This window comes from Nyctibius grandis, chromosome 28, assembly GCF_013368605.1.
Source record: "Nyctibius grandis isolate bNycGra1 chromosome 28, bNycGra1.pri, whole genome shotgun sequence".
NCBI lineage: Eukaryota > Metazoa > Chordata > Aves > Nyctibiiformes > Nyctibiidae > Nyctibius > Nyctibius grandis.
Window position 1 is genome coordinate 4,156,190 of NC_090685.1, and position 21,981 is coordinate 4,178,170.

A 21,981-nucleotide genomic window follows, 5' to 3' on the forward strand; every position below is an offset into this window, starting at 1 on the left:
AAGTGGAGAGGGGTGGTTTTATGATGATTTCTCTTAAAACAACAGAATTGAAGCGGCTAAAGCCAGGCTTTCAGACAAGAGGTCCCAGCCGTCTTTCCAAAGCAAACACTGCAGCACTGAGAAACAGAAATAAAGATGACTTCATGGATTTGCTTTGGCCCTGAGCTTGTAAAAATGAAAAATGAGCTGGGCTTCTAAAACTCCCTTCGTTCCCAGGATCCAAGGTTTTATTAACAACTTTGTCAGTGAGGATTTTTTTTTTTTACTCTATTTCCAATGTAAGCCACAAGCTGAAATGAGATTTATACCGCTCTGCTCTTTTTCCACCCTGCAAAGGGACTGGGGACAGTGACCCCGTTAAGAAGCACAGGAGTGAACAGAGCCCTCTCCCATCTCTCTGCTGTGCGGCCACCCCCAGTCAGGGGCAGATCTGCCACGATGGCTTTGGTGGTTTGCAAAGGACAGCACAGCACAGCCCTGAGCAGGGCTCACCCAACGAGCTGCTCATGTGCTGGTCTAACCACTGAGCTGCTCTTCAGTTTTCCCAGCACCTTTCCAACCAGAGTTAACATATCGCTACAGTCACCACATTTCATCCTTGGCTATGTCAAAACAGGACACCATACTACTGCTATTGCACTGAAACCGCTCCACGGATACAGCTTTGGCCTCTGAAAGACAGAAGAGGCTCTGCTACATCACACGCTCCTGGTGCTGTTCTCCAGCCCACGGTTCTCTACAGCCTCCACCCACTCCTGCAGCCTCGCAAAGATCCCAGCCATGCTAAGCTCAAACACGCTGCAGCACCATACAGTAGCCAAAATCATTCCTAAACAGCTGATGGAACTGAGGGTGGGGGGAAGCCATCCCTTCTACCGCACGCTGAGATGCTGAATTCAGCAACTTGCCAGGAAAGAAGAGATCCCCCATGAAGGCCAGTGCTTTGCCACATCTCGCCACGCCGGCCCAGCGCTGCCTCCCTCCCAGCGCCACGAGGCCCCGGGCAGAGCCAGAGTCTGACGACAGGGTGATGTTAGCACCATCGTTTATTTGAAGAGGGAGCACAGCCCTGGGGAGAGGCGCCCGCCGCTCCCCTTCTGCGGCGCGGCAGTACAGAACAGCCCACAGGGAGCAAGGGGCTGGCTCCAAACATGAGGCCCCCCAAAGCACGTCTCCCACAGGTATGCAACACCCTCCCTCCTCCTAGAGCGAGGAGGGACCGCTCCAGCCCCTGGGGAAAGCTGGGAGACACAAGACACGCAGGAACCTTCACAAAAGCCGTTCCCGAGGTACCAGTGCAGCCAGCACCAAGTCCAGGCAGGCTGCGAGGTTCGTCCCCGCCACACATGCTGCTCCGAAGCGGAACACGGCTGCGTCGTTCTACTTTTGCAGAAGCCAGGTCTTGCCGAGAGAGGTCTTGCCGTTAGCTCTCCATCCCTCCCTCATTTGCCTTTCCGTAATGATCCCAAACTTGCTTTCCACACACTAGCCAGCAGTTAGCCCAATTTATTACAATACAGCTCTACCTGGGAACAGAGGACAAAGAAATCCACCCCCCCACACTAAGGCCTGGCAGAGGCTATTTTTTCCTGTGGTTGCCCTTCCCCTTCACTTATAAAAAACATTTTAAAAAATAAAATTAAAAAAAGCAGAACAATCCTTCATGATAAGATTAAGGTCCTTGATGTGTGACTCTGTTTCAACGTGCCCAAAAACTGTCGAGCTTTCTCCTGCATGAAGAGTTGGTCTCGGGTTCCACCACAGGCCACCGCTTTCCAAGCCCTGGTCATCTACAGAGGGAAAAGAAAGCATGTGTACAGCACAGTCAAGGGAGAGGACAAACACAGTGTCAGCAATCTGCTTTAAAAGACTGCAATAAAAAACTAACAACTATCTGCTACCCAAGGGAAATAAAACTTCAGACTTATGAGCACCCATCTTGCAACCAGGAGGAATTGCACACTCATTACTCATCACAGCCGAGATGGTCGTCTCTAGCAAAGGGGGGTTACATTCAGCAGCTTCCCAGGGGAGTCCTCCATTTCAGGATGACCCACATGCCTTTTTCAGGCCTTTCCCTTACTTGGCTTGAGACAAAAACCCCAAAGCACAAACCCACTAAGGCTCCCTGTGCTGCAGATTCCAGAGGGATGGAAAGAATTCAAGAACAGTTTTGGGGTTTATTCCCAACCAGTTCAACTCCTACAGGAGCTGCTCAGCCCCAGGTCTAGATTGGTCCAAGACCATCCTTAACAGCCCTTTGGTGCCTTCAGTTTCAGCAGGGCCCCAAAGCACACTGGAAGAGCTGAAAATCAGGTGTGCTTCAGTCACTGCGTGCACTAAGGGCTCCCGTGAGGTGTTTTGGCACTCCAGGAAAACCCCTGCAAATCCTCTGATAAGCGCAGCCACGACATCCACAGTGCCCTGAACTGGAAATACCCGTTTACACGCACTGCAAAGAACCAGAGCTCGAGTTTCAGCGTTTGCTTACAGTGACACCACCCCACGCAGCCACAGCACGGCTTCGGGGCTGATTTAAGCTCCGTGAGCTTTCTGAATACCTAACTGCCACACCAGCCCGGCACAGTAAATCCCGAGAGCCCAGCAACACCACAGACAGCTCTGCTGTCTTTGGGCAATGGGATTTCACTGCACACCTGTACTCTGTCACCACGCAAGCTGCCTTACTGCCACCTTCAAGTCGCTCCCAAAGCTTTATTAGTATGGATCTATTAGCTCTCAGAGCAATACAACCCTGCCCAGGACAGGAGGAGAAATGGAAGTGTTTAAGTAGGGTTTATTTTGAGAAGGGGAAGGAATTACTCTGGCTGAGGAGTACTTATTTGTCAGAAGAAAGAGCTTTCACAACAGACAGCTCTAATCCAGGGACAGATGCAATCCCCCTCACTGCAGTGTTTCATGGAGCCTGAGCCAAGGCTGCTCAGTGAAGACAACACCGCACCTGGGCTCTTCCTGGGATGTGAAAACAGCCCCACACCAGCCCCCAGTTGCAGTTTCAGCCCCACTCCCCCACCAAGGGGAGCAGGTATTTCCATCCTCATTCAAGCTACCAGAGAGCTCCCATGACTTGGCCCAAGCAAACACCTGCAAAACCATGGCCCAAATGCCCTTCTCTAAGGCACGTGGCCTAACAAAGCAGGGATGCCCCTCTACTAACGTGCTCTGCCTCAAAGAGAGCACAAGAAACTGTTTATGCCCCAGAGGCCATTTGGAGGCTGCTGTGACTCCAGCACAACCCAGATATAACTGTGTGGAGCTGAGGAACAGAGTAGCTGTAACAGCAGCAACCTGAGCATAAGCTACAAGGTGGCACAGTGTCAGATGGAGCTCTGTATTAACCCGGGTTCAAATAAACAGCACAACAAAGCCAGCCTGTGCTGCCTATGGCACACAGCCCTCACCACAACCTAGAAACACCCTAAAAATCACAGGGGTGGAAAATACCTTTTTGTTTAGCATTTATACAGCACTTCACAGACTTGCTATGCCCAGAGAAAGAAAAGGGATGAGCCTACTGTTGTCCACCCAAGGAGCGCTCGCTGGAAAAAGGAAGGTTTACTTCACTGCTGGATCAGTCATCTAAATTCCCTGATGGCCTGGGACAGGATGCAGATTCCTACGGGGAAATCCAGGGCCAAACATGCTAAACAGGACACAGCTCTGATCAGCAACAGGGCTTTAAGCCCCAGCAGAGAAGGGCAGGTTTGAAAAGAAACAGGAGGAAGCTGTAGTGTGACACCACTGGCTCAGCGCCTCCAAACCTTGGTGCAACGACAGCCCTGACAGCGTACGGATGCCCATGCAGGAGCACAGAGCTTCATCCCCTCGCTCCTCCTCCTGAGGAGGGACAGGGGCTGCACCACCAGCTGACCTCCTGGCTGGGAGAGCGGGGGCTGCAGGGCTTACCGGTGCTGGTGGTCTGAAATGGCTCGGCATTTTCCTGTAGGACATTTTCTCTGGCTGCACTTGCACGAAGGCTCTGTTGAGCAAACTGCTATCGCTCTTCCTGCTCGAGGAAGAAAGGTTGAGGGACCTCGACAGGAAATTCACAGGCTACAAAGGGGGAAAAAAAAAAAAAGCAAAGCATAAGGAAACAAGTTAGTTTGCCCTAACAGTGCTGATACTTGGCCTGGCCAAAAGGCCAGCTAACAAATCCACATTCACATGTACTGTTCAAAGGCAGCTGCAGGCAGCAAAGCTCCCACCGCTGCTTGGCACAGGGCATCTCTGGAGCAGCAGCCAGCTCTGCCCCTGCTCGCAGCCCAGTGCCCCTCACCTGGGCCCTTTTGAAACAGACAGCCTTGGGGAGGGCAGGTATATTTTGTGTCATATCTTCATCCACAATATCCAGGGCCAGAGACTTCCGGACCTTCTTGATGGGACTCCTGCGCAACTGGGGGACATGGAAAAACAAGTGTCAGCAGGAATCAACCCGGTGAACCGCCATCCTAAGGGCCCAGGGTGCACACCGAGCCCACGTGACCCCAGGTCTGCATTGCACCAGCACCTCAGGAAGGTGTGCTGCAGCCTTCCCCACCACAGGGCACAGCAGCTTCCAGTGCTCTCCTCCTGGCACCAAGAGCCACCCATGCAGAAGAGGAAGCCCCTTTCAATAGGAAAGGGAGGCCACCAGGGACTTTGCAGACCAGCCCACAGCCTTCTGGGAGCCCAGCTCGCCACAGGTGCTCCGAGCGTGCCAAAGGTCTCTCCTGTAGGTTAGGGACACATCATCTCCTAGCATGCCCCGAGTTCAGCACAAACCAGGGCACAGCTGGCAGTATTCTAAGCAGGTCTTAACCTCAGGCACCTCTTGCTGATTAAAAGACAGCAGCCACAGGCCAAAAACTTTTTGGCATCAACATTAGGATGAACAAAACCAGCCAAAACACCCCTCAACAGCACAGGGCAGCTCAGCAGCAGGCACTAGATGCAAAATCAGCTCACCCCTTGTTTCCTCTTCTGTTTCTCAGGCTTCACATCATCCTCGATGATAAGTTCAATGCCAGCTTCACTTCGGAGCACTTCTTTCAAGTCTTCTTCCAGGTGAGGAGTCTGGGGCTGGTGTGAAAAGGCAGAGAGCAAGCACAAGACAGTCAAAATCTGTACGCTGGGTAGACTCCCCAGTATTTCCCTCAAGGGATAACGGGGTCAGGAGAGCCCACAGTGGGAGGACAAACACAAAGACGACTTATTTACTTCCCAGATGGAAAACATATGACAAGATTTCTGCTAGCCTGACAGATTTACAGGATCTCCAGGCACGAGAGACTCTTATCAGAACCCAAATGTGCCATCAAGAGACCAGTATGCACAGAAGACCTGGGATACTGGAAACTGCCATCCCCACACTTGCATTAAGAGACCCAGTTCCTCAGGGATGCTTAGTTAGATCGTTCCCTTGCTTTTCCTCAAGGTCATCACTTGCCAAGCACTGCAGCCTGATTCAAGGGCAGGTTTGGGCATTTTTAGCTGGTTTAGAGGAGCTAGATGTCCTGCGGCTACTTACCATGACACATTCACCATGACAAGGTCCCCTTCACCCCTCCCATCTCAGCCTGGCACTCCCAAACCGTACCTTCTTACGGCACGGATAACGGCTCGCTCACAGCTGCACTGCCACCCACCCCACGTCCCCTTTGCATTCATTACGTTTCTGCCACCAGCAAGCAGCGGACCTGCCCAATACTTACCAGAGGCCTAATTGGTCCATATTTCTCCAGGGCATTTTTGAAAGGCGTGGGGGTGTGAGGAGTGTTGTCCACCACATACTTCTGATCTGGTGTGACAAACCTGGCAGCAGAGAGCAGCAAAGACGAAGGATCAGACATGTTGTAACCCACACAAAGTAACCCCCGTCCTTCCAAGCCCTCTCATTACACAAGCCACCTTCAGAGTCTCATGTGGTGGTGGCAGAAGCCACCTGCCTGGCTAGACTGCTCCTGGGGTGCAAGCAGGGCAAACAGGCACAGAGGAGCCTTTAGCAGGGAAAAAATCTTTCAGGCACGCCAGCTACGCTGCTCCACCCTGCCAGCAGCTAAGCAGCCTTGTCAGAAAGCAGAAGAGCACCTTCAACACAGGCAACATGCAGCTCTGCAGGCCAGCCCTACTCGGCCATGCTTCTGCTGGCCGATCTGCTCAGGTCCAGCCTGGGCTTCACGACAGTCGCAGCTGGCCCAGCAGAAGTCCTGGGTGCAAATGCACTTAGAGCAGCCAAGCCAGCTCGTGCTGGCTGGACAGGGGAGCTGCTCTGGGCCAGGCCAACAACAGAGGCTTCACTAGCACAGCCAGCACCCCCAAACACTGAGCTGCTTCAATGCAGTGACAGGCCTGCCAGCAAAGCACTCCCCCCATGCAGACCACCCCTTCTCACCTGCCTGGTACAGTGGCTTGGGTAATCACCACCCCGAACTGCCCCTTAGGTCAGGTAAAGCAGAGTGTGCAGAGCTAAAGGGATGGATCTGAACAGCTCTTGTTGAGGAAATCAAATCCCTTCCCTGCTGGCACAGGGCTCACAGCACAGCAATGTTTCCCAGACAAAGACGTGCACAGAAGGCAACAGCCCACCCAGCAACTGAGCACAACGGTGGTCACTTGGCTGCAGCCCAAATCAGCCTGGACGCTTGTTCCCTGCAGCTCAGAGAGGAGCTGTCTTTGGGGGAAACACTGATTTAAGGAAATCCCCAGCCTGCCCTGCCCCTCTCTCAGCAGTGCCAGTACAAGTACTGGGGGAGGTATGTTTGAATTGGACCACACTCCTGTGCGGAAAAGGATGCTGCTCAGGTGGGGGTGGGGGAGGAGGAAAGGACTTACGCGGAGTTCTTCTGGAGCAGAGGGGTCTTGTCCCTGTGCAGAGGGGTGGTGACAATCACCTTCTGACTGCACACGGGTGTGGAGGTCAGAGATGGGTTCTCCAGTTCTAGTGTATCCTGTTTGGTCCAGAAGTTTAAGAACTGCACAGCACGGGAAAGAAAGAGAAGACACTCAGTCTCAAGCATCCCAGCATAGTATCACAAGTCATTACTTTTTCCTAAGCATCAGGAAAAACCTGAAGTAGGGACAATCCTCCCTTACTGAGTGGCACAATAGTAATATGTCCCAGTATAAACCCAGATGACTGTTACAAACTCATACAGCCCTGTACATGGACACACACGTGGAAGTTGCCAGAAGGTGCCTCACACCTATAAAGGTTATTCACTTCCCATAAGGGATGAGCTGATATGACTACAAGCAGGTACAGTGTGGGAAAGAAGTCTCTCCTTGCACTGGTCCTGATAAGGCCAAGCAAAATGGTGAAGGAAAAGTAATGCCAGCCCACCAAAGGTCTATTCCAACCTCAGGCTGGCAAACGTGGAGGCAGTCCATGTAACACAACAGGGTACAAGTCAGCAGATTTTGCATTGAGCTGTCTTCAGCCTAAACTGCAAGAAAACAACAAACTGTCTCACCCCTGCTAGGATTTTACCTCACGACAGCTAAGTGACAACTTTACTCCCATAAGGAACACAGTTTGCACCCAAGAATCTATCTATCAGGAGAGAAGAGCTGCATGTGTTACATTCACTGATGGCTGAAGCTCAGCCCAAGAGGCAGGACATGCCATTTGCCTTCTCAGATTCACTCCAGGCCTTCCAGCCTTTTACGTTCTGCAGAGCTGCACATTTCAGGTCCTGTTCTGATTTCCCAGTTCTTGCTGGCCTTGCATTCGAGGTCCACCTGAACCTGGGTGTCACTGTCGTGTGATGCTCTCCATGTGCCACCCAGGGCTGCAGAAACAGCAGAAATAAAAGGCCTGGAAGGCGTGGGTAGACAGGGTCTGAAGTACAGAGCAGCTGTGGGAACTGTGCTGGAGAACACAGCAATGCAGCAGCCTTTATTCTGTTTTACAGACAGAACTCCACCCTGTCAACATACGAGACACCAGGGGGTTTGAACATCGCAGTGCTCCAAGATGATGTATGTCAGAGACCACGTGTGCACATGCGTGGACACTGTAGGAGTCATGGCAAAGGCTGAAAGATCCTGAGTCCCTTTTGCAACGAAGACAAGCCCAGGAGCATTTTCCAAAGCCCAGCAATTCAGAGACCTGCACAAGGCGTGTGCTGCCGAGCCTGCCTGCGTCACTCAACTGGAAACAAACGTGGAAAGCCACTTTTTCGTGTTGCCACTCTGCTACCCACAGCTGGGGCAGCGATGCCCAGGGGACAGAAGCATGGTGCTCTCCGGGGATCCTGAAGTGGGCAGGCATGTCGGTCTGCACAGTGGTGCTCTTTCCTCACAGCAGGCACGTGCCATGCCCTGCCCATCACACAGGGCAGCTGGGCTTCCCTGATGCCACAAGTGCTCCCAGAGGCAGACCCAGGCTGCTGCTCCCACCAGAAGGGCAGCACTGAAGACAAGCAGTGCCAGAACCCAACTCCGTGCTTGTTTTCGCAGAGACACACGCTGTGCACTGGCACTGCCTCATTCAAGGGAGGAGAAACACAAAGCTGACAGAGCTGATGGGAATACATGGTGTTAAGGTGAGCAGACAGAGCACTAACATGCTTATTAGCTCACGTCCAAGCCCAAGCAGAGGAGCACAGACTGGGCTCTGCCATTGCTCTGTACCTGAGACGGAGAGAAGGGCAGTGTCTTGACAGGGGTGCTCTTGGGCGTCATGCTATTGCAGGAGTCAAGGAAGGAAAGGCTGGTGCTGGTGGCATTCTCCGTGACGGGGGAGAGGGAGATCTTCCTCTTCTTCTGCCTCTTCAGCACAGAGGGTGGCGTGCCAAAGCTCACCTCTGCGTGCGGAGAGATGGGGATGAGCTCCCCCTTGCTGCTCTTGCTCAGGTCTGAGATGGTGTGGCCGTCCAGGCGGTACTCGGTCACATTGGGCAGGGATGGCATCGGCTTGCTGGGGGTTGGCCTCACCGGGCTGTTGCTGCTACTGCTGCTGCTGGCGGAGGGTTCCTCAGGCAGGTCGAACTGGGTCAGATCACACCACCCGTCTGGGTCCTGCACACAGGGGAAATGATCAGCAGCAGCCCAGGAAGGAAAGCTGGGCAGCCCACTGGTGCAGATGAGGACATGAACTGGGGGGTGAAACAAGTGGGTGTGGGAGATTGCACCAGCTTTTGCAAGGAGCCTGGCTAGAGGAGAGCCCAAGCCCTCCTCCCCTCTGCTGCCAGCACAGCTGAGAACCAGAGCAGGGAACTGACCCAGCTGAAAGCTGCTGCGTGTGCGTAGGGCAGATTTTCCTATTTACGCAAGGTTGGTTTCCCAGTTCAGTTCACAGCACAGCTGCACAAACAGCTGCAGCCCCACACTGAGGGCACGAGAAAAGCAGCTGGGGATAGGTCTGGGGACAGGGGCTGAATGCAGCGACTGTCACCCAACACCAAACCACAGCCTTGGTCTCGGACACGGGGCTCTGCTGTAACCAGATTAAAAATAACCAGACCAGTTCAGAGATCAGCTGCTTCACAGGTCAACCCCACCAATACCCAAAGTACCATACAAGCAGGCCCCTAAGGACCCCCAGATGGGCCGTTAAGCCTTGGGCACAGACTCTCCCTCCTGCTATACACATGCAAAGCGGATCCTTAACGGATAATCAGCTCATAAGCTCCTCAGGCAGGGTGGGGGCTGCAGAGACATTTCCCTCTGATGGCAGCGAAGTGCTCTGTTGATTCTAGCCAGCCCCCTGCCCTGGCATGCCTCTGTCACCCTGGGGGCCTCAGTGCTGCATGACTGGCCCAAAATTACTAGTTTCAGCGAAGCTACCTCCACTGAAATCAAACGGTGGCATCATCTCAGTGTAAAGGGGTCTGTCCTGCACACTACAAGTGGGTCTGGCCTATTCCCAGTCTGTCCTGTCCATTCCCATCCCATTACAGGAGGGAAAGGAAAGCCCATGAGCACAGTCCTGAACCATTAGGAAAGGGAGAGCTGGGGACACTCTGGCTGATAAAGGAGGGCTTGAGATGAGGTTTGCCAGCATCTGCAGCTTCCCACACCAGCAGAGCCCAGGCACAAGGACACTCACCTAAGGGAATCTGCAAGCCCAAAGCAATACTCACAGAGCTGGAAAGGCCTAATTCAGCTGTGGAAAAGAGACAGTGGGAAGCCACAACCCAATGACAGACCCAGCCCTCCTCAGGATGCCCATGGTGATCAGCAAGGGACCCAGTAAGTTCACTCAAGGGAAAGGGGTGGGGATCAGCCTCCCTACATTAGCCAGAGGAGCAAGGGTCTGTTACTTACGGATTCAATCATGTCCAGAGCTTCACTGAAGGCTGGCACAGATGTTGGGTACAAATAGTTGGCAGCTTCAACGACCCATTTGTATGGTGATGTGACAAATGAAGAGCCATCATCAGGCACCACATCATCTGGGGTCCCCTCGGCGTTATGCTCTGCCAGTTCAGCAGTTGGCAGCTCCGAGGGCAACTCCTGTACACCCGTCACTTCCTCGTCACTGACATCCTCTTCCTTTATTTCAGAGATATCGACTGGCCAGTTCGGTGGGACACTCTGTGCAAACAACAAAGAAAGTCCAGCCATTAGCAGAAACCAAAGGAACAATGTCAAGTCCTGGGGACAAAGCACAAGGGTCCCTGGACACACTCAGCTCCACCTGCGCTCCTACCTGCCATTCAGTTTGTTTCACTTCCCCGCTCTCCCTCACTGCTCTGTCCCACACACCATCTGAGCAGGACTCCATGCAACGTAATGAGCACAGGACTGTTTAATTGAGGATTTCACTTAACAGTATCCCAGGAGAAAGCTGAACGAAGGCTGAGGAGGTAGCACTAATTCTGCATTTCCTACTTGCCAAGAGCCTGCCTTTGAAAACTACATGCTTTCTTCATGAAAAAATAATTGGGTGTACTTCCTCTGCTTCCTTTTTTAGAGGAAAGGAACACAATACCTCTTCACCATGCCCCCCACACTGTCTGGAGCAGTCTCCTTCTTCCACCAGCAACAGCACAATGGAGTCAAAAAAATCTTCAGTCTCCATGACAGACTTGATACTGGGATCGGCAAGACAACAGCACTAGCAGACTGCTGTCCTCTGCCTGGATAACACACACGGGCACACACTACACCTCTAGCTCCTGGAGGAAGAGATCTCCCAAGAGTCAGTGTCTTGAAGAAGGCTGGGGGAAGGCACAGACTGTCTATGTAGACACCAGGCTGTGGCAAAGGCGGTGTGAGAGGCAGCAGAAGGGTGGATGAACAGCTCTGATATGCATTAGCAGAGCAGAGGACTGACCCAGCTGCCTGCTGCAAACGTGCTGGTGCAGTACCTGGCTCCCAGCTCTCGTTCGACTTTGGTTCTCATTATCATCCACCTCCACAAGCAAGTACAGTGACTTGGACTCCTTAGTTTCGTTGAGAAAACCTCCCGTGTCCACCTTCCGCTTGATAGTGGAGTTCCAGTGATTCTTCACAGCATTGTCGGTCCTGCAGAGAAAGCAGAAGGAAACAGAAATCACCATTTACAGCAGCTTTAAAGCACAGCTCCTACACACTCTCCAGCCCCATCCGGTGAGCCCAACACATGGACCTCCACGGGCCACCCAGCTGTGAAGGCACCAGTGAGCAAAGCGGTCCTACCTCCCAGGCAGCAGCTTGGCAATCTCCGCCCAACGATTCCCCAGGACCTTGTGGGCCTCAAAAATGATGCGATCCTCCTCCTCTGTCCACGAGGACTTCTTCACCTCAGGGTTCAGGTGGTTATGCCAGCGTTCCCGGCACTGCTTCCCTAACCGCCCTTTCAGGTGCTTGGCTATCAGGGTCCATTGTTTGGTGCCATATTTTTTAACCAGTTCAATTACCTTTGAAGAGAGAAGAAGGGAAATAAGGAAATGGAATAAAGGACAGGAAGGTCAATACAGTCATCTTCAGGCTTTGCTCTTCACCTCTATTGGGACCAGGTAAGGGCAGACACAGAAAGGAGCCTTAGGAGAAAAAGCTGGAGGGATCCAGCACTAACAATCAGGTGTCCCAACACCTGTGAGAGCAACAATTCAGCTGAATTTCTGAAAGAAGTTGTTTCCACACAGACATTTTGTCACATGGCACCTGTGAATGCAGATGACCGCTCACAGAAGAGGGGGTGGAGACTGGCAGGTGCACCAGGGGCAGAGGGGCCCAGATTTACAAACACACGGCCATTTCCGAGCAAGGGCCAAGTCCCACATGCTCCAAGGCTCCTCTGCCCTCCCTCCTACCAAGGACCTGGCCACATGACAACAGTCCCCGTCAGCTCTGCACTGGTCTGCCTGTGGGCACAGCCTCCCTTTAACAGTGTGCTACACCAAGCACATGGAGGGCTGCAGCTCCATGCCCCACTAACACCAGGACACACAGTGAGAGCTCCAAAGCATAAACAAATCATATTCACTTAAGAGCCATCCACTTTCCCTTCACCCAGGGCTTTGTCACTTCTGCCTGAGGCTCAATGCAAATGCTTCTGAGCACAGAATCTGTTCTGAGCCCCTGCGACACGTCCACAGCATCACGACTGGGTAGGCTGGCAGAGCCAGGACATGCAAAGGGAAGGGGAAATCAGGCAGCTATCACGCTGCTACCGGAAGGTGGAAGGGCATCATGATAAGCTTCCTTAGGATGTGCTCGACATAAGACACAGATGGGAGGCAAAAGGGACCATAACAGCCTGTAATGGGACCAAAAGGGAAAGAAATGGGGGAGCAGAAGTTTTACAGAGAATCTGAAAAACTAGGAAATTTTGCAGCAGAAAACCTCGGTAAAAGTTAGAATGCGTTTCAACTTTTCTTAAGTGTGTCAAGATGAGTCTGTCTGAGCTGGCCCCTCTCAGCTCACTCTGGAATCAGCAGAGAAAGAGGCTCACAGAAGTCCTGATTCACCTAGCCAACCTCAGACATGCACTTCAGGCTGTCCACTGTGGCACAAGAAATGCCAGTTTTATTTTCTCTTAGGTCCAACGTGGCCAGGTCAGGTGGAGATCTGCCAGTAGGCAGATGAATTCATTCCCTTCTCTGCTCTCTCCCTTGGCAGCCTGCTGTAGCAGTACTGTGTGAAAGAGAGAAGGTGTTTAGCTGAAGAGGCCTAGACCTGCTCCTGCATGTCACGACCATGGCTGCATTAGGCTGCTCAGAACAGGCCACAGTGCTGCTCCCAAGGGTATCCACCATTGGAAAGGATTACCCACAGTTTACAAAAAGCCCTGAGGGTCTGACACATCCATCCTCTCTGCAGACAGTCACAGCCCAACACTCAAATCCTCTCAGCCCTGACTTACCTTTTGGTCCTCCTCTTTGGTCCAAGGGCCCTTAACCAGGTCTGGATTCAACACTCTGAGCCACCGGTACTGACACTGCTGATCGCTGCGGTTCTAGGACAAGGAATGAGAGTAGCCACGTGTTAGACCGGAGGCTCCAAAAGCCCCAATAGCAACAGCAGTGCCCACACACATAGGCTGTCCCATGGAAAACCTGCAGAAGCACATGGAGAATACATGCTCTGACTAGGGCACTGGGCACAGGGACAGGAACCTCAATTTCTCACCCCAGCTCCAACAGACTCGCCCTTGAACATCCTCTGTCCAAGAAGGATGTCTCCCTGCCCCGAAGGAGAGCTGTTTTACAGCCTGGAGCTGCAGTCACAGAACAGCATTGTGCAAGGTGCTGCACAGACACACAGAACCAGCACAAGGAGCACAAGAAGCAACATGCAAACACTACGATTCCCAACAGGGCAAGGGGTCACTTACAGGAAAGTGACTGGCCAGGAACTTCCAGTCATTCTGCCCGTAATGCCTTACTAACATCTTCAGCTGCTCATCCTGCAAAGAACAAAGACATCCACATTCACATATACTGAGGCAACACACACCACAGGCACCCCTGGGCTGATGGCATCAAGAGAACAAGCTAGATATTTTGAACTGTCAAGAAGGTGGTTTTGGCATTCTGCGTTCGGGGGGGGGAAGGTAGCTCACACCGTCCTTTAGCAGCGCTCCAGTACGTGGAGCCCAACTGGAACAAACTGTTTGGTTCTGGACTCTATACTGGGCAAGCTCATACAGTGAGTACAAAACAAGAGCTCAGCTCTTTCCCAGTACAGTTTGGTTCAAACCCTGTGGCCAAGGCTACCTACCTACCCACCCAGCTCCAGTACCCCCTGACCAGACAGTCCATCTCCAAGCTCAGCCACTGCTTTTGCCTGGCCAAGCAAGCTGACTGGTTTAAGCGTATCACCACTAGCCAGTGGTCTACTGTCCTTCAGTGCTATTGGGCTCTACAGCATTTCTTCCACGAACCCTGCTATAGCCCAGGTTTGCCTACTCTTACAGCTCACAAAAAGCCTACCATGGGTCCTTGCCTGTGTGCTCTGTCTGGGCAAAAAGGCATGAAATAATCCCCTGCCCAACACGAGCCCTAGGCTTTGATCTCTGCACAAAGACCATCTTACTCGGTGTTCAGACTCCAGAGGAGACAGGACATATTGTAGTTTTCACACAGAACAAAGACGATGGAGGAGGGAAGAGAATAACCCAACTAATTTCAGGCTCTTAGCCAGGATGACTAAGCCATGATCCCAACAGTCTTAAAGCTCCGTGCTTTTGCTAGAGAAAAGGGAGGACTTTTCCACTGTGCAATTCAGCTTGCTAGAGGCCTCAGCCATCCTCTGGAACCCCTCTTTGCCCACAAAAGCACGGCAGGCAGCAGATGCCTCGCTCAGGGCTCACATGCTTAAGCTAAAGTGGTCAGAGTTCTTACTTTCCAGACTACATTTCAAACTCACCTGAACTCCTTACCCCATTAAGACCTTGGCTCACATCAGCAAAACAGACACACGGTCTTCCCCAGTAGCAAGACAGCAGGAGGTGGTGTCACGGCCAGTGGGTGAGAACTGGGGTGGAGGCACCCAAGCCCTGGGCACCATGCCAGAGGCCTACCCCAAAGCACCTGCTCTCAGCAAGTGCCAGACTCTCACTCACCTCTTCTTGCGTCCACTTGACTTTGCACCTGCCGTCCCGCTGCTCCGGCACATCCGAGTCAGTGTCCTGGCAATGCAGCTCATCCTGGTCCTCACTAGAGATGGATAAACGTAGATTATAATTGCTGCCTCTGATGAAAATGCAGCAGAGAGGAAGCAGCTTTCACCATGCAGCGCAGAGCTCCAGACCTACTCTCTTCCAGCACCGCACCCTGACACCTCACAGACATTCACTCAGACACCCCGGGTTTAAAGGGGTCCCTCACCTTTGGGCTCCCGGTGCGTGCCAGCGATTTTAACGCTACCGAGAGCGGGGGAAGGAGCGTTTCTCTTGATCTCCGCTCCCTTCTGCCCCTCTGGCAGGACTTTGCATCTAGCGACTGGCACCATTTCACCCCTTACAGCCCTTACGGTGTCCCGGATCGCTGGAGCAAAGGGAAGGGAGGCGCGGAGCAGCCAGGGCCAGCAGCCAGCGCCGGGCAGCGGCCCCCACGGGCTCTGCACCCCCCGGGCCCGCCCTGCCGCCCCCCTGCTCCCGCGCACGCAGAGCCAGGCCCGCACCCAGCTCCCGGGTGGAGCCGTTAGCGCGGGGCCCGCGGAACACAGAGCCCGGGGGTGCGGGGCCGCGGCCCTGCCTGCAGCCCGCCACCCCGCCGGAGAGCGGGAACGGGCCGGCCGGCGGAGAGGAGCCTCCAGGGGGTCCCCGCGGCTGCCCCGCACCCCCTTCGCCCCGCACGGCCGCGGGGGCAGGCACGGGGCCGGCACCCGGAGCCCCGGCGGCGGCGGGGCCCGCACTCACCCGCGGCTGCGGCGCGCCATGGCGGGGCCGGGCGGCGGCGGCGGCGCTTTCCTATCTCGCGCCAACGGCGCCCCCACCCCGCGCGGGGCCGGGCCGCGCATGCGCGCTGCCGCCTCCCGCCCGCACAAAGAGGCGCGCGCGGGAGGGCGCCCGCCCGCCCCGCCCCTGCTGAGCCCCCCGGTCCCCCCACACACATCCCCACAGGCATCCCCGTGCGCGGGGCGGGGGGATCCCCCTCCCCGGGTCACCCCTAGCCCCGCAAAGCCCGCTGCTGCCCCCCGGGGCCGCGGGTCTGGGGGGCACCGAGCCCCCCTCAGCACACGGCTCTGCCCAGCTCCAGGAGGGGTTTGCGCGGCCACAGCCCAGCTGCGGTCACCCCACGCCACAGCGAGCCACGGGGCGCGGGACCCCCCCCTGCAGCCCATCAAAACGGGGGAAAAAAGGTCAAATGGAAACCAAGCCCCTTCCCCACGCTGCCTCTGCAGCCCCCTCGCTTCAGGGGTGCTCTAGGGGGTCCCCGGAGCACAGCACAGCTCTGGCGCTCCCCAGAAGAGAAGGGGCGGTCAGCGTGGGGAAGCCCCGCTCTGCCCCGCGCCCGGGCAGCAGCACTGTCCTGCCGCGCACGGGCGCAGCCACCCCGGTGCCAGTTGCCCCTCAACACAGAACCACAGACTGGCTGGGGTTGGAAGGGACCCTGGAGATGATCCAGTCCAACCCCTGTCAAAGCAGGGTCACCCAGAGCACGTTGCACAGGGTCGTGTCCAGGCGGGTTTGAATATCTCCAGAGAAGGAGCCTCCCCACCCTCCCTGGGCAGCCTGTCCCAGGGCTCTGGCACCCTCACAGTAAAGAAGTTTTTCCTCATATTGAGATGGAACTTCCCCTGTTTCAGTTTGTGCCCGTTGCCCCTTGTCCTGTCACTGGACACCACTGAGAAGAGTCTGGCCCCATCCCCTTGACACCCGCCCCTAAGGTATTTGTAAGCATTGATAAGATCCCCCCTCAGTCTGCTCTTCTCCAGGCTGAACAGCCCCAGCTCCGAACGTGCCAGGACTTGGCACACACGCATTTGGGATTCCCACTCTTGTCACGCTGCCTGTGCACACACAGCACACACCTGCCGGTGCCCTGTCCTAACCACAACGTCTGTGTTTAGCCTGCGCACGTGGGCTCTCCCAGCCAGTGTTGCAAACAAGACAAAACTTAAGATGCCACCTCGTTGGGGACCCTCCCCGAGTGCTGTGCCCAGGCAGGAAGGCTCCCTGTGTCCTCCTCCTCCTCCTGCAGCACAGGAGCGTGGCTCCTGTGAACAACCTGACAGGCGACAGGCTACAAGCACACCGAGCCCTCGCAGGACTCAGTTTCCCCTCAGCAGTCAGCCACAACCCACAATTACTGCCCCTGTGCTTAAAAAGAAGCAAACAACAACCCCTCCCCTCTCCCAAACAAGCTTAATTAGGAAATTAGCTTGTTAATTAACTAACAGAACTATAAAACTGCTATAAGCAACACTAGCAAAAAAGGATCAAGATTCCAAGGAGGGTCTCTATAGAAGCCAAAGGTAAGTAGTGCTTTTAGTCTATCCTCTTAGCATGTACTTTTTATTTCCCTTATATTTCTCACATACTAATTTACTTAAATTACATTTAAGGAAAAAGCACTTTAGCCTCTTAAAGAAAGCATTCCTCCTAGACTGACCATATGCCCCCCTTTGCAGTAAATTCAGGAGCTTTTTATCTCTGCTTTTAGCATGTTCAGAGTAAAAATGGTTCCAGACCAGCATAGCTGCCTGTCCCTGCTCTGACCTGTCTTGGGTTCCCTCTGGGGGTGGCTAGAAGGCAGCTGCTGACTGAGCTCGTGGTGAGAACCTCTCCTAGGTGGAAGGGGAGCGTGAAGGAAGCTCCTGCCCAGGGAGCAGAAGACAGGGTTGTATGGCATGAGACCTGCCAGGAGGGCTTGTCCCCAAGAACCTCCTTTGCTGCCCTATGTAGGCTGTGGTACCCAACAGGTCTGCAGGTGGGACTATGTGTGGGACTCAAGGTAAGATGAGAGCTGCTCCTCAACTTCTCCCATTCTAACAAGAGCCTGGTTTTAGTGCCTCCTACTCAAGGGGACTTAACTCTAACTGGGGTTAATGGCCCTCTGACTTGAGGAATGAGGATGAAGTGTCTTATCTCTGGTGAAAACCAGCTCCATCTTAGTACCCAGCTCCATCTTAGTACCACTAATAGATGGAGAGGTGTACTGAGACTCTCTACACCCCCATACAAAGCTAAGAGTAGTGGTATACAGGCTTAGGCCAAAAAAATACAACTCTAGGGAGGCTCCATGATAACCCCCAAGCAGTAAACAGGCCATGGTGCAATTGTGTTGCTCTAGAAGACAGTGACAAGCTGGATGCCTACCTACCTGTCCTGGATCCTGCTCAGCTCCTCGCTCTCCTAAGCAAGAGTGAGCCTGGACTTTGCAGAGGGTGCTCCTGCTGCTCTAAGTCTGTAGCTCGCTAGTGCACAGTAATGAACAGTAACACTTTTATTCTGACAGGGACGTCCTGGTCTCCATAAGCCTGACAGTGGTGAGATTCTGCACCATGCTGTCCACCAAGCGGCACGGCGCCAGCATCCTGACCATAAAGGAAACCCTAGAAAAGGGGTTTGTGGCCGGGGCCTCCAGCCATACCCATTCTTCTCCTGTCCACACTTATTACATGGACTCTAGCAGTGCCTCCAAACCAGACACCTGGGAGCTTCTCATGGACTTGGACAATGCAACAAAAGGCAGTTCCCTGTGTGTTGTCAAGCAGTCAGAGTCTCTGAGCAGCTGTGTGAAGACTGACCTGCACAGCCTGACCCAGGGCACCTCTGACCTCAGTCTTGTCTGTTTATGCAAGACCCACCACGGCCAGGCCGCCTTTGACCTGTCTGGTTTGCCTTGTGAGCACCCCAGCAGAGCCGGCTGCCTGATGGACATGGCGTTGCAGAACACCTCAACACCATGCAAGAAAGAAAAGCACCCCAAAGCTCTAGAGAGCCTGCTCTCCAAGAGCACCGAGCTCGTCAGCGACCTCTCAACCCTTGGGAAGACACCAGCACCCAGATGGGAGATCTCAGCAATAAAAGCCCCCCTGGACACCAGCCTGTCCCTTGATGTGAGCACTGAGGACTTACGGTTACTGGGATGCTCCAAACCGGACACATCGTCCCTGGAGACCTCTGTAGTAATTCCTCTGGCTTGGCCTGGAGCCTTCAAGAGGCACCCTCTGCTGACCCACAGGTCTGCCACCCCGGAGACCCAGCTGAGCGATCTTGACCCCGTCCCCGTGTTTCTGCATCAGGCTCTGTGACACTGCTGGCTCCATGCCGGAGCGTGGCAGGGCGCAGGGTGCCAGCCCGTGGATCCTCTGTGCTGCACAGAGCTGCCATCCACGCTGCAGCACAGACGATGCTGAAGCCGCCCTGCCCTGAGCCAGGGGCTCGCTGGCTGAAGGCACCACACGGGGAAAGGGTCAGTCCTCCAACCCGGGGTGACACAAGTGGCACCAGCTTACACTGTGGAGGGCAGTCCCCCACCGCCAGCGCCAGCCCTACTGCCTCCCCCCTCCTCCCCCATCGCTCTTTTGTATTCCTGCAATAAAGACATAAATCGCGCTGTGCCGGTGGTCTCTGATGCTCGCTGCCGGGCACGGGGCAGGGCCCGCGGGTGGGCCCGGCTCCAGCCGCACTGGGGCCCGGCTGCCGGTGAAGCCCCACCGAGAGCAGCCACCTCCGGCGCTTCCCCACCCGCGAGGGGAGCCCCACGGCCGCCACGGAGCTCCGGGGGAGGGGGCCCGTCCGCGGCCGCCCCCCCCCGCTGCCTCCCGCCGCGGCCGGCTGAGGAGGGGCGAGAGGCCGCGACAAGATGGCCGGGCCCTGCCGAGCCCCGCGGCAGCCACCGCCCCGGCCCGGCCCCGCTCCCAGGTGCGCGGCCCGCGGCCGCCCCGCCCCCGTTACCTGGCAGAGGGGCCCGGGGAGCTCTCGGTGGCGGAGGGGCGCGGGAGCGCGGCCCTGGCCCCCGCGGCCGGGCCATGGCGGCGGCGCCCGGGCTGCCCGGCTGCCGGGGCCGCCGCTGCCCGGGGGGGGCGCGGGCAGGGAGGCGCCGCCGGGGCTGGGGGTCCCTCTTCTGGCACCGGGGGGAAGAGCAGCCTGCGAGCGGCGGCAGCGGCCCGGGCAGCGGCGGGGCGGCACCGCGCCGCTCGGCAGGGGCAGCGGGGATGGAAGCGGCCCCGGGAGCGCCCGCAGCCCTCCGGCCCCCCCCGGGTCACCCTCCCGCCGTTCGTTCCGTGCGGGATTTTAACCCCCGGCCCCGCGGGAGGAACGCAGCTCGGCGGGCAGCGCTGCGGGGGCAGTTCGCTCTGCGATGCCCCCACCCTGCCCCGAGGGACAGCAACGAGCCCACCCCAATCGCACCCCCCCGTTACGGATTTTCTTGCTCTGCTGTTCGAGCTTCCACCTCACACAGCCACCTGCTCTCCTGCCTTTTTTCCCCCCTCTCCCATCTCTGCTTACAGCGCACACGAAGGCATGGAGAATGACTTGCTAAAACCACTTTTCAGGGCATTTGCAGTTTGCTGAAGAACAAATATACCCTCCCCTCGCTTATGGACAGATTAAGGGATGAGAAATCATGTTGCACGAGAGGACAGACACAAAAAAAGGACAGCAGCAACAGTTGCTTGGAACCTACTTTTGTAAATTACAGCAATAATTTCATTAATATATAAACTTCCCGGCTAGCTGCGTGCATAACCTTCCCGTGACCTAGCCTCGCTCCTTGAAAGCCCTCACCCACTTGTACTCCTCCAAAATTCTGGCACTCAGCCATAAACTGTATGTGTATCATATTCCCACAACCAAAGTAAGCTCTTCAGTTTACAAAATAATAGTTTAAATACTTCCAGAGGGCCAAAGGCACAGCTTTGAAAGAGAGATGCAAGCTATTGCCTCTGCATATATTTCACACTAGAGCTTCTAGCCAAAAAAACATCCATTCAGTGAAAAAAAACTGTTCTTTTACTTCAGCTGTCAGAGAGGCAGTACAAACAGTAAACAGGGAACTGCTTGTATCCTCTGGCTGCTCAGATGACTTTTTTCTAAACCATGTTACAACATCAAGAACAGGTGACAAAACAACCCAGAAAAAGGGCCTGGAAAGAGAAAGTATTTACAGTTTGAAGTATAAACACCACAGAACAGTACAAACCAGATCTATAATTAGCAAGAGGATGGCACAGTTGTTTGGTTCAACAGCAGCCTGTGCTGGTTGACTGATTGCTATTGATACTGCAGAGGAAAGATTAAGCTTATTGTGTAAATCCGTAGCAGGAACATACAGAGTACTCTCTGTGACAAACACCACCATGCCATTAAACAAAAATAAATAGAAGAGGAAGAACTGAAAAATTTCAACCATGCTGCTATGAAAAAGGCGTGTCTGCAGTGCAAGAAGAGATACAACTGCTTCTGCTAACATTATATTAGCACATCTCAACTGGTCAGTAACTTAGCAGGTGTTTTGGGGCACCTCCCTCAGAAAAACCTGTGCCAAGTTGGCATCCAAAGCATGAAGCAACGTAAAATGAAAGGATTTTTTGTGGGATAAAAGATGAACAAATCTTTTGCAAAAAAAGTGGCTTTGACGTTAAAAAACATGGCAGAGCAAGATAAAGCACAGGTGTCACAAAGGCTGCACAGAAGGCTTGAGCGGGGAAAGAATTCACATTTCACAGTGTCAGACTGACATCCAAAAAATGATGCATTTAAGTGCAATCTCACAGTGTTGATATAAAAAAAGTCCTTGCAACACAGACACTGTTGACAATCTTTCCTTCTCACCACTCATGTCCTTGGCTGTATTTTTGCTGTGCATTGAGCTTCAACATTTCACGGTCAATGAATTTCACATGAATTTCCATTCTTGTGCATTACCTGGCTCACTGTCTCTGGGAATGGGCTAGATACCAAATAACTGTAAGTAAAAATATTCCTGAGTTTCTAGACAGTATCACGTTTTCTTAATAATGATCCATTAAATCTTAAAGTCTTTTTCATCCAAATGCTGTCACTTCTTTTCAAATACTGGATGTATTTCCAGTCTTACATGAGGCAGCCATCTGCAACAATGTCATTATTGCTTAATTTCAGTTCTTCCCCTCCCT

General features: G+C 54.2%; 2 protein-coding genes across 2 annotated transcripts; one reads left to right on the top strand and one right to left on the bottom strand.

Annotated features, from left to right (window-relative positions):
• Nucleotides 1-1,028: 1,028 nt before the first annotated feature.
• Nucleotides 1,029-21,738, bottom strand: MYBL2 (MYB proto-oncogene like 2). The gene is made up of 15 exons (XM_068419603.1): nucleotides 21,659-21,738; nucleotides 19,778-19,969; nucleotides 14,993-15,086; nucleotides 13,763-13,834; nucleotides 13,292-13,384; nucleotides 11,623-11,843; nucleotides 11,313-11,469; nucleotides 10,267-10,536; nucleotides 8,632-9,018; nucleotides 6,832-6,971; nucleotides 5,712-5,811; nucleotides 4,966-5,079; nucleotides 4,298-4,414; nucleotides 3,928-4,074; nucleotides 1,029-1,790 (listed from the first exon to the last, which is right to left on the bottom strand). The coding sequence occupies exons 1-15, from the start codon at nucleotides 21,736-21,738 to the stop codon at nucleotides 1,662-1,664; spliced, it is 2,313 nt and encodes a 770-aa protein (XP_068275704.1). The 3' UTR covers nucleotides 1,029-1,661.
• On the top strand, nucleotides 18,379-19,131 carry LOC137674419 (uncharacterized). The gene has a single exon (XM_068419758.1). It carries the CDS (start codon nucleotides 18,379-18,381, stop codon nucleotides 19,129-19,131), a length of 753 nt encoding a protein of 250 aa, XP_068275859.1.
• Nucleotides 21,739-21,981: the final 243 nt, after the last annotated feature.